We start from the raw sequence: 14,819 nt of genomic DNA, 5'->3' as shown, positions 1-14,819 counted from the left end.
ATTATATTGATATGAATATATATATATATATATATATATATATATATATATATATATGAGCACATGATAATAGTTATCAGATGCCAATGCTAACTGCTGAACACGTGCTTTAGGTCTGTACTAGACAGTTAATTTAGTTCTTAAAGAACTTCAAATTAGTTACAAATTTCCTGAGATTTATCCTGCATATAAAAATTTCATGCTTAAATATTCAGCTTTCATGAAAAGAAAAAAAAAACAAAACTTCATTTTCTAACAAACATATTTTCTCCATTAAATTAAATCGGCACAAACAATTTACATGTCAAGTAGACTTGTGGGACTCATTACAAGGTGGCGCTGGGGGGAATGCCGGCTTTCTTGGCCATTTATGTCCATAGATCCCGCCTGCGACAAAAGCAATTGTGCAGTCTTTAAAGGCTTTATGTGCCATCAATTGTCACTTCGTTGATAGGTGAGAAGAATCCAAAGCGACAGCGCAGTATTTGTTTTCTTCTGTGCTTGCATTCGCTGGATTTGCCCCAAGATGCCCGTCAACTCCTTCATTTTTTGATGCAACTTTAAGTACAGATCCATGAAAACTAAACTGTTGTCACTCATTCATTCTTTCACTTCATTTTTAGTTTTTAGGCTTTTTTTTCTCTTGATATTGGCGGAATTTGTTAACTCATATGGGATTTAAAGACATGGTAAACTTTCGCCTTGTTAGAATTTTGGAAGATGTACGTATATGCTACTCAATTCTGATGTATTTGTATATTTAACATCTGAACTTCAGCTTTTATATACATGCTGTTTTTTCTATGTATGAAAAAATGAAATTTTTTTTCTTTTCTGATTAAACTAAAATAGTGATGAATTTAATGTGATATGATAGATTTGGGTGTTAAAAATGTAAAATTGGTTACAATATGCCCCTGATCTATAAGTAAAAGAATTCTTCCCTTTTGTGATTGCAAAATGGTTACAAAATGGTGTTTACATAATCACACAAGATATAAGAGACGGAAAGTGTGGTGACTTAAGGCGGCTGATGAGGGCTCCAATGCAAACTACTTTTACGACTCGGTATAATTGTTAACTATTATTGCAATTTATAGCTTATTCCAGTTTATAATCACGAAAATCTCATAAGTAGGCAAAGGGAGAGTCCATAGCCATTGTTTAGAGAACGCCAACAATAGCTAAACTAGGAAAAAATATTCCATCTAGATGCGGAAGTCACATATTTTTATATTTTTTATCGTTATTTTGTTCTAAAAAATCTATAATAAATGGGGTGAGTAACTGGTGGACCAACTCGGCTCATCGTAGGGCATTGGCACGTCATTTTAACGTAGGAAAAAAATGCGCCAAAATTTGGAAAGAAAAATAAAAGCATTGGATCGTTAAATTTTTTGGGTTTAAGTATAAAAATTTTTTTTGTTGTGAAACATCATGAAAAAAATGTTGTTGTTTAGCTTAAGCTGAGCATTTGATCTGGTTGGACAAATGATTTATGAATTAGTTGAATCAATTGAATTTGTCAGAAAAAATCAAAAATTTGAATTGAGCAATTATACTCAAATGTAACTGAAATTTGGTTAGTATGGCTTATTTTTTTATGAATCAAGATATAATTAACTTTAGTAATACTTTAATTCTGCATATGAAATGGACAATAATTGAGTTAACCTTTACATAATTTATTTATTTACATAATTTCATTGATTTAATATTTTAACATGTTAGTTGTTGAATCCTTTTATAACTTTAGGTCCCATATCTTTTGTGAGCCCTTACAACCTAGAGGAGACATGTGAAGAAAGTGGAAGAGATCGAATGGATGTATAGTTATGGAGTTCTCTCTATATGCTTAAAACGAAATCAAAAGAGACTCTAGAGAGATTGGTTGATGAGAGATCCCTTTAGAAGGAGAGATTGCCCCTATTTATAATGACTCCAGATTACTTATCACACCTCTTTCAAGTTACAAAGAGATAGTTCTGAATAATCTTAGGTATCGTGCAAGGTCTAACCATGAAACACAAATGAAAGACGACGATGTCAGACGATCCATAAATGGATGTAGAGATATGTCCCTTGTTTAATAATGATTGAGATACATGACAGGTGGCACTTCGATAGGTGAGGTTAGTGAATCACCTTGATAGGTTGACAACTGGCACTTCGACATGTTAGACGGTAGTTGGTACATGACTACTAGAAGACATGGTTTGAAAATATGAGCTTCACAGGCTCATGAAGCCTATTAACGAAATGCGCTGACACATAAGAGTCTTTTAGTGTGTACATTATATTCATTTTCTTAGTTGTTCAATGCTACATAAGTAAAATTCAAATTAATAATTAAAAAACTATGTAAAGTCAATATTCATAATTAATAATTGAATAAATATTTAAATAACGAACAAAACCAACTAAATAATATTGATTCAATTTATTTTTTTATTTTTTTTCTAGTAATGCACACCCTTAATTACACTAGCCTTCTAATTTATAATTATATGAATGAACTTGTTTTCAATAATATTGCATTAGAATTAGCTGAATTATTTTGTTTTCTCTCTTAAAATTTTTGAGAAAAATTGGATCAAATATTTATTTATTTATTTTTATTTAAGGTAAGCCTCAAATATATTAAGTTTTTATTTTAAAATTAATTAAATAAAAAAATCAGTTTATATATATTATATTTATTTAAAAATAATCCTTCAGTGTAATATCCATACCAAAATTTTAGACAATTTATGATATTAGTCAATAAAAATTAATAGCATAACTCCATCCCTGCCATCAAACAGCAGGTACTCTATATATAACTCTCTCTTTCCACCGTTTGATCAACCTTCACCGTCGTTGATTCCCTCGATCCTCACGTCTATAATCTAACAAGAATTGTGCAATATAGGGACATTTAGGGTCCGTTTGGGGCAGCTTATAAGTGTGAAAACGCCGTCGTACCGTTTGGTTCGCGTGTTTCGTCAGCTTATCTGAAACTGCGTTTTGCCATTTTCATACATTCCACCTAATTTTATGTGTGTGTCTGTGTGTCACCTAAAAATCCATATGTACATGTGTGTTCCTCAAATCTTCAATATGACATTAAAAATGTCGCCATTCTTTTTTAAATGAATTAAATATACCTTTTCATATGTAAATTTATGGCATAGATATATTATAATATAAATATCAAATTTTGGGTGTGATATGTATGTAAATTTTCATGCAATATTTGCATCATAATGCATTATTTACCATTTAATGACTACAATAAATTGATATTAAAATGCAAGATATAATTTTAGATATTTTAACAACTTTGCAGTCAAACTATTAAATTTTAAAATATTTCAAACAGAGTTTACATTAATATTTTTAAACAAATCGGCTCATGAGCTAGCATGTTAACTCGGGGCTAGTTCAAATTTAATTTGTTAGCCATCTAGCTGAGCTCACTAATTATTGATTGAATATCACCGAAACTGGCTTGCAAATCAGCTTAACTCAAACTTTTACACAGATACCTTTAATTCATTGATAAATAGACAGACTTTGTCAATAGTGGGATTTTGTATGTATTTGGTTATAGGTATAACTTGGGCCTCAATAAAGTTTTAAAGTCAGGTAAATGAGAAAATATTAGATGCAGTGGACTGCACGTCCGGACTACCGCTCAAATGAGGTCACGCCACCATGTATTGCATGGCGGCCCATTCGAACCGTCATCCAGACGTGCGATCACAGCATGTAATAGTTACTCTCTGTAAATAGTTGAATTTCAGTTTAGCAATCTATCAAGTTGATACATGGATGCCACGAAACTAAGTAGATAAAGCAATTACATACATAACACCTTAAAGATTGCTATTTATACATTAAGCATCATCTTTCATTCTTTTTTTTTTTCATTTTGATCAAATATCAAAATTTATGATAAAATATCGACCCAAACTTCTCACTTTTATTAAATTCTCAATGGTTTGAACGTAGCAAAGTTTCGAATTATAGTTCAAAAAATCACCTTGTGCAATGTTTTAGATGTTATGCATGGTATCCCTTAAATTTATTATTAAAATCATAAGAATAAATTATACACTAATTAAAATTTAAAAATCTTTTCTTAAACAACTAATTAACCATAAGTCTTAAAATAGAAAATATTTATAATTCCTTTAGTTAAACTCGTAATTAAATTCCTAATCTCTCAATCAACGAAAAATTATTGCATACATACACCGCATGCAGAGACGCATGCGGTGTCCGATCCTCAATCAACAGGTCAAAATAGTCTGCATAGATATTTGGGAACTCCTAATCTTAAACGAATGATACTTCTCCTTCTAAGTATTGTACTATTATTTTTGCTACCTTTAATAAGTAATGAATTGTACATAATCTTTTTTTACATTTTATTTTAAATCTTGAAATGTGCAATTTGCACCTTTTTTTATTTTTCACATTTTCCTTTATGTTGTGTACAATTGTGAAGAAGCACCTAAAAATTTTATTTGAAATTAATATTTATATACTTATTTAGTTAAAAACAAATTGGGATATGATTCTTTTTGTTTTAATTTTAATTTTATTTTTGTGAACATAGAAAAATTGGGCTATAATCATATTTGATAAACTTTTCATTATAAGGGCAAAAAAAAATAAAATAAAAAATAAAACATATAAATTTGGTAATATGCTTTTAGATAAAGCTAATTATCTATTAATTATCACATTGAAATTAAACACCCAATATAAGATCATAAAAAAAATATGTAATTAGGCTATTTTCAATTGACCAATAATGCAACAATAAATGAATCAAGTAGTCATAAACCCTAATACTGTGCATGTAATATGTACATATTCGGTACTTGAATGTACTCTTTATTGTCTTCTAATGATACAACTCCCTTTATCTTATCAAATTCATAGTAACTAACCATCCAATTTATAGCATACATAAAATATCATCCACTAAGTAAACCACCAAGGTATTTAAAAGGCTTTAAAAAAAAATTTAACGTCCCAAAAAATAGACTCTTGTCAAATGTGAGTGATATTAGTTTTATATTATTTTGAGATGTAGGTTTTCCATAGAGCGAAGGCAACCTCATTAAAAAATGAGGTCAACAATTGGACATCACTCTTATAATTAAAATTTTGAATTTTAATCTTTTTGTTATTTTAGATTTCTTAGCAGCTGATATTGGAGCTGATGGTTTAGTTGAGATTGAGTGAATCATGCAATTTATGATTCCTATGACTCCTTGGGGCTATTCTACCATGGCTGAATAAAATTCATAACAAGATAACACCCATTTTATGATGCTTATTTGAGATGGAGCGATAGCTTGTATATCAGGCTCTGACAAGAGTGTAATTAAGCTTCTTACGACACATGAGGTTTTGTTTATAGGTCATGCATCTAATAATTAAATGTTTGATGAGAAAAACTTGAAAAACAACAAAAAAAGAGATGAAACTAACAAAATATGACTAGTAGGAAATTTGAGGATGTTGAAAATTGTAAAGATTAAGATAAAATGGAGGGACTGGCAATTCGACAATGTCCGCAAGTTTAAGTTTTCATTAAAGAGAAAAAGGGAGCAACCATAATTTATTTATGCATTACTTTTGCATTACAATGCACTTTAAGAAGGGATTTTTACAGTCTTACAAGACGAGTAAAATACTTTTCTTTTATGTTAAATTACAACATTTTATCTAACCATAACATCCCCTTCACACCAACTTTATCCTTGCGGTTGAGCAAACACACACACACAAAATAAGAAAGAAAACAAGAAAAAAGGGTGAATTTTTTAATTTAATTCATTTTTAGAGGGTTGGGAGATCATCTGCTTAGAACTTCTTATGGCCCATTAGGCTTGAATGCGATTTAGGTGGAGGTATGTTGATATGGTAAAAGGCCGGTGAATCCAAACAAAGACAGCCATATCAATATCTATGATTTTGAAATCAACTTGGATGTGATTTGATTTGGGAATAGAGACATAGATGTAATGAGACCTAACAAAAATGAGTAGAAATTTGATATTTGCGAACTCAAGCAAGCTAAACATGTCATATTTAGGAAGATTTACTTAAATGGTGGCTTGATTTGGTCAGAGATTGGAATGTTGATGTCTATAACGCCAACATCATGGACAATGTGATGGATATAGTGCTTTTAACGGTCAAGGTTTTGATATAGGTAGATCAAGGAGTCGTGAGATTAACGATGAACCCTAATTAGTTAAATAAAAGCACTATTTGATTAGAATGAACTAAAAAAACACAAAGATAGATAAACAATAAAAATGTGTTAATTTGACAATTTGAGGATGTTTAAAACTCTAGAGATTGAGAGATAAGAGACATAGTACAAAATCTTAACTAATACTTGAAACCATCTCCAAAATATATGAATACAAAATGTGTTTGAAAAAATAAAAATACTCTTACTTACCTTTGGTATTATTAGCTTTTAGGGCAAGAAGTAAAACCTTAGATATTGAAACTTAATCATTAATTATAATTGCTCCTTCAATCACTTCCAACGAGCCCGAGATTGCTCAATTCTGACATCGTTAAGACACTCAAATGTCCATCAAATGTCATCCGATCGAGGGAAGCTCTCCGGACTGTCTAATCAAAATAGTTCATATTCCTGCATTAATTGCACCTAGAATATTATATATAGAGATCTCTCAAAAAAAATGTTGGAGGCTTGAAAGTGCTGGAGAGAGAAATTGAGGCTTTGAGAATGAGCTTAAGTCCAACAGCATCCATGCCATCGCAGACAGCCGTCGACCACCGCAGACAGCCGTCGACCACCGCTGACCACCGCCAATCACCGCCAACCAGCTCCGGTGGTCAACCACCACCGTTGACCTCCGTCGATTATCGTCGGCCGCTGTCGACCATCGCTGATCGTCGCTGACCTCTGCCGATCACCGTCGACCGCCATCAATTGTTGTCAACCACCGCTAACCAGGCGTCGTTAGTCAACGTTGTACCTTGGAAAATCTAGTAACCCTTTCCCTTCTGTGGGACAAGGGGGCTCTGTAATCATCAACTTATGGTGGATTTTTATAACTGTGTCAGGCCTAATGGTTTTTTTCCTTTACGGGTTTTTCACGAAAAAACTTCTGGTGTCATCACAGATTGATTCCCTTTCGTCTGAGTGTGTATTAAATCCTCGTGCAACGCTAAAACGATAATCCATTACGCTACCGCCGTGAATTTTTTAGCACGCATCAGTTTGGCGCCGTCTGTGGAAAAGTTTCAATCCCACAACTAAAATACTTACATGGTTTACTACATGGTCACCAGACACAATGTTCGTGACAACGGAGCATCCCGCTCCAACATTCATCATTCCAGGGAGCAGTCACGAAGCCAAGGGCGACATGCTTCTTCATCTTCTCACACTGGAAGACGCTATCCTGCCAACGAAGGTGTTTCGGGTCCTTCAATAGAAGATCGAAGAACGGGTCCTTCAATAGAAGATCGAATGCGTAGAATGAAGGAGTCTCAACCAAAGATCCTACAGCTCCTACGCGCGGCTCAATAGTCGTTTCCTACACCATTGGATGAAATTTGTTTATCATTAATTCCGCAACGTACAAGAAACATACTGCTCGGAGGAACTCGTACCGTCCCCCCTCCTCAAGAAGAACACTTCCCCTGTCAGGTCGTGATGCTAAACTCCTAGATACCGCAAGTTCCACTCATCCATCTTGTGCAGCTCACCCGACATCGCCATATCTTTCTGCCATTCCAGATGATGCATTTGTAATGAACTATGACGCCTCGTCCGAGAAGAGTTCCCCTGAGAGAAAAGCAATGACTTCTACACTCACCGTAACATCCATGAATCCTCTCTCTTAGCGAATGCGATCCTCCATCACCCCATCCCAATAGGTTTCAAGCTTCCGAACATCAACACGTATGAAGGGATAACAAACCCCTACAAACATTTTGATCATTATCGAACTATCATGCACATTCAGCGTGCCTTTGATGCACTTATGTGTCAGGTTTTCCCGGTTACTCTTAAAGGACAAGCTCGAACCTGGTTCTACTCTTTGTCAGGGGGCACTGTAAACAACTTTCATGAGCTTGCCAGATTGTTTGTGGAATAGTTCGGGGAAAACCGACGGATCATAAAGGATTCATCCTATCTCTCAGGAATTCATCAAAGCGAAGGAGAATCACTGAATGATTACTTCCACGGGTTCTCTACTGAAGCCCGACATATTTCGGGAGTAGATCCGGTGTTACTAAGAGGAGTCTTCCTTGGAGGGCTCCGCCCAGGACCCTTCTGCTCATCATTGATGCGGGAGACAGTTCGTTCTTATGCTGACCTTGTTTACCATGTTGATGCACAAATCTCTGCATATGAGACCATCATTGCTCACAAGGAACAATTTGAGCAATTTGGGGGCAAGTGCAAGAATAACGTTGGGGATACCAATCAAATCTCACAGCGAAAATAATTCAGATCACAGGAGAATCATGAACAATGATCAGAAAAATAATACAAGCCACTCAACACGTCATGTGTTAACATCTTAAGGGCAATCAAGGATGAAAAGACTTTCAAGTGGCGAAAGCCGTTTAAAAATTCAGATGGTAGAGATCGGTCTCAATATTGTCATTTCCACCGAGCAAAAGGACATTCAAAGAAAGATGTTTTCAATTAAAGGAAGAAATTGAATGTCTAATACACTAATGTCACCTAGGTAGCTACTTACAAGAACAATGTGAGGGGAACCATAAGAGAATCATTGGAGTTATCGAATCGAATGATAAAAAGCTCCCTTGAGGATGAAAAGCTACCATGCCCCTAAAAGTCAAACTCAAGAGGCAAGTCTCGACAGGAAGATACGACACTCCTAAAAATCAGGCCCAAGCGGCAAAACTCAATAAGAAGCTACCATGCCCATGGAAGACGAGCCTATGAGGCAAGTCCCGATAGGAAGCTAGTAGTGGACATGGTCCTCACTAGAAAGACTTCATAAGAGCAAGTAGTTGACATGTTCTTCAAATCAAAGAAGGTATGTATACAATCAAAAATCTCAAAAGGCTGTAAGCCCAAAAAGGTTCATGCACACTCAAAATTTCTTAGAGGGGCTATAAGTCTCAGAAGGTATTACTTATTCAAAAAGTTGAATATTCACCTAAAAATCAGATAACCTTAAAGGTGTTACTGATTTAAAAAATTGAATTTTCACATAAGAATATAAAAAATAATAAGCTTCAGAAAAGATTGATGTCACTATGTTCCAAATATGGGGTGTATTTTAATTTAAGTATATTGGATTCCTGTCAAGTCTTATAATAGTTTTGTCTTCTCTAATGAGTAAGTTCTAAGAAATAAATATTCTTATATTAAGCAACAACAACCTACTTTGAAGAAGGAAACAACAATTTACATCGGGGAATGTAATGAAAACTTACATTAAGAAAGGCAATAACAACCTACCTCAGGAAAGGCAACAACAACCTACCTCAGGAAAGGCAACAATAACGTACTTCAGGAAAAAAAAGCCTACTTCAGAAAAAGGAAAAAAAAAGCCCAAAACCTTGGGCAATAACAGCGTAAGAGATAGGGCAATAACAGCGTAAGAGATAGGGCAACACCAACCCATAAGATTAGGTAAAACAAACCTAGGAGGTGGGTCAAAACTTGGAGATTAGGCAAAACCAGTTCAAGAGTTGTGGCAACACCTACCAAGATGGTGAAGCAAAAATCACCTAAAAACTCTAGCATCGTTGGACAACAACTACCTAGAAGTTGAAACAACAATGACCAAAAAGGAACTCTAATGTCATTGGGCAAAAACAATCAAAAAGGTTAGCAAACAACAACTTAAAAGGAACTCCAATGCATTGGGCAACAACAACCCAAAAGGTGAGGCAATAGTAGCCTAAAAGAAACTCCAATATCATTGGACAACAGTAGCCTAGAAGGGGAGGCAACAATAGCCTAAAAAAAACTCCAACGTCATTGGCTAATAGCAACCTAGAAGGTGAAGCAATTGCAGCATGAAAGGGCTCCTACAGCTAAAAGAGAGGTCAGCTTTCTCCCCTTTCGAATGGACCTATTTATAGGCCTTCATTTAGAATTTTTTGGTGTCAAAACAATATATTATAAATATTTTTGTGTCGAAACCATCTATGGGGATGCATGTGAATGCACATGTGAGAAAATGTGCAATAAATCTTGCGCACAAATGCAAACGCGCAATCACGTGTACAAGTGTGAGTCTAGTGCACAACATGAAGTAGTTCTCGGCCTGATCTAGCCGCTTCGATCCACACTAAACTACATAATCCAACAATCTAACCCGACTTGACTCGGTCGCCAGCCCACACAACTACCCACCACCCATGATTCAACACGACTAGACCGGATCCCCAGCTCGCACAATTGTCTGGCCACCCATCACAGGCCTAACTCGTCTATGCCAGCATTGTGCTGACCCGATCGATGCCCAAGCACTGCTTGTCATAGGCGATGAAACTATCTGGCATCAGTAGCCATTAGTAATGCTCAAATATCTAACAAAACAAACAAAGACAATAAGAATAAATGAGTAAATAAATACAACAAGTGAATGTTTCAATTTCTATTGTTTTACTTTCGAGTCGAAATTTTTAATTGTTAAAGCTTGATCTCTAACTAAATTACACCCACGGAATTGAGCTTAAGACCCAGGGCAATGCACAATAATGTACAATCATCTGAATTGTTGATTAGCCCATTCTCATAAAATGATTTCACTATTTATAGAGGAGAAGATAAAATATGTGAAATTATATTTTTGCCCTTGCTTTAATGGGGGGGGGGGGGGGGGGGGGTTTTTTAAGGAAAGGTCTTCTTTAGGCCTTGTGAAGGGGGGGGGCAATATAGGATATTTTATCTATTTTATATGTATAGGCCTTCAGCTCGGCAACTCTCAAACTCCGTCTCTTGAAATCAACCTGTCTTGGTTTGATAAAACCTTCTTGGCCAACTAAGATGAATCAAGGTTGCTGATGGACTTTTGGTGGCCTTCGGGTCAGCCCGACTTGAATCGGTCAACTTGGCTTTTGCCAGTTGGCTATTCTTGTATGATTGTCTGCAATTTATCCCTGAATGAGAAATGTATCTCGGTAGAGTAATGTTAGACTACCAGGCAAAAAGTCAATCACTGTAATTTGATAAGTTGCTCACTCATTAACGAGGGGGTCATCCAAGATGCTTCGTGGATTAGGTTATTACTGGTTCTTGGCCCCTGATGATAAATCTCAGGGGTGTTTATGAGGTGGCTGGTAATACTAAATTCTTCCCTTGAGTCGGGTTGTAGTGATAAGCAAGTCGATACCTCTTCTTGACTCGATTGACCTTATTCCATGGTTAGGGTGGCATCCACCCAGTCGGCTTCTAGCCCTAGCTCAGAAGGACTTCACCTAATCAAGTGAGTCATTTGGTCTCTATCAGTGGGCCCTCCTTAATTGTACTTCTATGTTTTCTTGTCCATTGGCTCTCCTCTTGATATTATATGCTCAATTAAAAAAAAAAAGAAATTTTTACAGTCATACCATGCAATTCTTAGGCATATATATACTTAACATTTAAAACTTCAATTTTCACCTACATGCTACCTTTGAAAAAAAGTTGACATGCATGCAAAAATTTAAGTTTTAAGTGTTAAATATGAATTTGCATAAGAACCTTGGTATGTATGTAACAATAGCATTTTTTATATAAAAAGGATTTATTTAAATAATACTAAGATTATCTCATTCAAATATTTTAAAATGTCAGTGTACTCATTCAAAATATAGTAACAAAATAACCGGTCAAACCGACACAAGTGGCCAAGCACTATCTTTAATTAAATATAACGTTCGTCTACTTTTAAAAAAGTCAACCCTAACAAAAAATACTACTACTACTTTTTCAAATTTGCGACAATAAAATCGAAGAAAAACAAATTCCCCGAGTAACACCAATCCGCCGCCGCCGGTTGTCACCCCTCACCTCGGACCGAAAGTCGCCGAAATATCCACCGGAACCCTAATTTTCTCGCTCCACGCCTTCGACTCCAGAAATAGCTGCGAGATCTTCCCCTCAACCCAACTCATCCCCGGCCTCTTCGCCGCATCACCCTCCACACATCGCAGCGCCACCATCGTCATCTTCTCCGCCACATCCAATGGAAAAGAATCCCTTAATCTCCGATCCACCCAGTGCCGAACCCTCTCCATCCTCTTTTCCACAAACCCCGCCGGCGATCCCTCCTCTTCCCATCCCGCCGCTCCAACAACCTCTCTCGCCGTTTCGATTAGCGAACTCCTCTCATATCTCTTTTCTCCACCCGCGCATAATCTATACGTGAGTGGCTCATCGCCGGAGATCAGCTCCAGAAGCACGACCCCAAGCGCGAACACATCCGACTTCCGCGTGACGCATCCCCCTGCAATCACTTCGGGCGCCAAATACCCCCTGGTCCCCTCAATCTTGATCGACCGGCTGTTCGATTTCATCAACTTATTGATTTCGATTTCGCCGGCGAGGAGAGCGGCGCCGAAATGGCAGAGCTTGGCGTTGAAGCCGGTCTCGGAGACGATGATTGAGGAGCTCTTGATGCGATTATGAACGGACCCGCCGCCACCGGAGTGGTGGTGGATGTAATCAAGGCCCTGCGCGAGATCCGTGGCGATCTGCATTCGAGAGATCCAGGAGGAGAGAGCGGTGAATTTGGGGTTTTGAGGATTACGGAGGGAGGCGGAGAGGGGAGCACCAGGGGCGAAGTCGTACACAAGGTGTATGTTGTCGGAAGAAACAGAGGCGCCGAGGAGGCGAACTAGGCTACGGTGGTGGCTCTTGAAGGCGTCGGAGAGGAGGGAGGGGAGGGTTTCGGGGTCGCCGCGGAAGCGGCGACGGTGGATGAAGACATCGCGGCCGCGTAGAAGGCAGCGGAAGGAGGAGGAGGAGAGGCGCTTGGCAGAGGGATTGATCTCGGCGGCGGATATCTCGGCGGTGGAGTAAAGGGAGGGGGTGTCGGGTAGGGATGAGCGGAGGCTGGCGAGGGAGGAGAGGCTCTGCGAGGAAGAGGAATTGGTGTGTTGGCCTCCGGTGAAGGAGGTGTCGGTGGCGCTGAAGATGTTTGGGGAAGGGGCGGTGGAGGAGGAGGATGGGGTGGGGTTGGTGGAGGAGAGGGAACGGGTCTGGGAAGCGAGGGCATCTCGGCGGCCTCTGCACATTAGCGCGCCCATTGGGTGGGAAGTAAGGGGCAGCGGGGCGGATGAAGGTATTAGAAGTCTGGTCGGCTAAGCTTTGACTTCGACGGTGCTTCGAAACGCCTGGACATCCACTCGTGTGACCTTGACTTTTCATTGAAAGCCGAAAGAACTTCCGACTGCCTAGTTAATTTTGATAATTTGATTGCAGGCGGAAAATCTTCCGTCTGGCTTGGTTTGAATTTATTAGAATTATTTTCATATATATATATATATATTTTATAACTTTTTTTAAACTGCCAAATCGCTTTTAATATCAAAGCAAGTATACGTATCGCTCAAGTAATAAAGGGCTGTAATGGAGCTGTGGATATTGATCCCATAGTGAAGTTAGAAAATCCTTAAGTAAATTATGAAAATTATTTTAGATCAAAAACAAAAAAATAAAAGTAGAGTGTGAAGTTTAAAAATTGACTACTCATGAGAATGCTAATTAAAATGCATATGTAAGACTATAGAAATTAGACTGAACTAAATTCTAAACTTTCAAAAATAAAATTGTGAAAATTAAATAAAGTTTTTGTTGCGACAAAAATTCAAATTTAAGAAAACATCCTTCCTCTTTACAATGAGTATATTGTTTGTGAAGAAATTGAAAACATTTGAATATATATATATATATATATACTGTTTTTATATATACGCAAAAAATAGCCGGTAAGAATCTCGAAATAATTTGATTGTATAGATTAAAAGTTGTAAATCAATCAACATCCCTCTAGCAAAAGGTTAGAGAGCTCATAAAGCTGAACGACCGAAGAATCAGCAACTGAGCAGCAACTGACTGACCGGATGTTGGCGACCGACTAACAACTGAACATAGGTTAAGAACCCCAAGAAAACTCACAAGTAACGTGAGACTCTCTCAAAAACTCTCTCAAGGTTCCTTAGAAATAACTAAGGAACAAACAAGTTAACCGACCTCCTTTGTGCCGGTCAGCTAACTTTCTCAAAGCCGATCGGGCTTCTCAAAGCGATGGCCGCTCGACATCTAAGCAAAATAGTCGAGCAACTCATACTCAGATGACTGACTTGAATGCCTGCTGACCAGAAGGACCAGATGCATTAAAAGATGTCAAAATTTTAGTTTAAATACAAAAATGCATGATGAAATAAAATAATTTCCTACAACTGTCATTAAAGCAAGGGAAGATACGTAATTGTTCATCTCATGGCTTTGTATCTTCGCTAAATTGAGGTTCATAGTAGGGCTGTCAAAACGGCTCGTTGTTCGCGAACAACTCATGTTCAATTCATTAAGAAGCTCGTGTTCAGCTCGTTAAATTCGTTCGATAAATTAATGAGCCAAACACGAACTAAGATGTGTTTGTTCATGTTCAACTTATTTTGGCTCGAAATACTACTCATCAAGTTTATTTTAATTTAGATTCACGAACAAAGAATCCTTCTAACAACCCTAATGATGTAGCCATAAGACAATAAGGGTTTGAGCAAGATCTAAAATTATTGTTAGAAGAATTCTTTGTTCGTGAACAGCTCGTGTTCGACTCGTTAAGCAAACG

At 37.1% G+C, this 14,819-nt stretch overlaps 2 protein-coding genes across 2 annotated transcripts; one reads left to right on the top strand and one right to left on the bottom strand.

Annotated features, from left to right (window-relative positions):
* Positions 1 to 8,003: 8,003 nt before the first annotated feature.
* LOC110020704 lies at positions 8,004 to 8,501 on the top strand. Its single transcript, XM_020718898.1, has 2 exons — positions 8,004 to 8,105; positions 8,148 to 8,501. Exons 1-2 carry the CDS (start codon positions 8,004 to 8,006, stop codon positions 8,499 to 8,501), a joined length of 456 nt encoding a protein of 151 aa, XP_020574557.1.
* A 3,355-nt stretch (positions 8,502 to 11,856) lies between these two features.
* On the bottom strand, positions 11,857 to 13,403 carry LOC110020819 (lysM domain receptor-like kinase 3). Its single transcript, XM_020719075.1, has one exon. The coding sequence runs from the start codon at positions 13,270 to 13,272 to the stop codon at positions 12,031 to 12,033; it is 1,242 nt and encodes a 413-aa protein (XP_020574734.1). The 5' UTR covers positions 13,273 to 13,403; the 3' UTR covers positions 11,857 to 12,030.
* Positions 13,404 to 14,819: the final 1,416 nt, after the last annotated feature.

The sequence above is a fragment of the Phalaenopsis equestris genome, unplaced genomic scaffold, assembly GCF_001263595.1.
Source record: "Phalaenopsis equestris unplaced genomic scaffold, ASM126359v1 Scaffold000107, whole genome shotgun sequence".
Classification (NCBI taxonomy): domain Eukaryota; kingdom Viridiplantae; phylum Streptophyta; class Magnoliopsida; order Asparagales; family Orchidaceae; genus Phalaenopsis; species Phalaenopsis equestris.
Note: the sequence above shows the minus strand (reverse complement) of the source record. Positions and strands in the feature narration are given on the sequence as shown.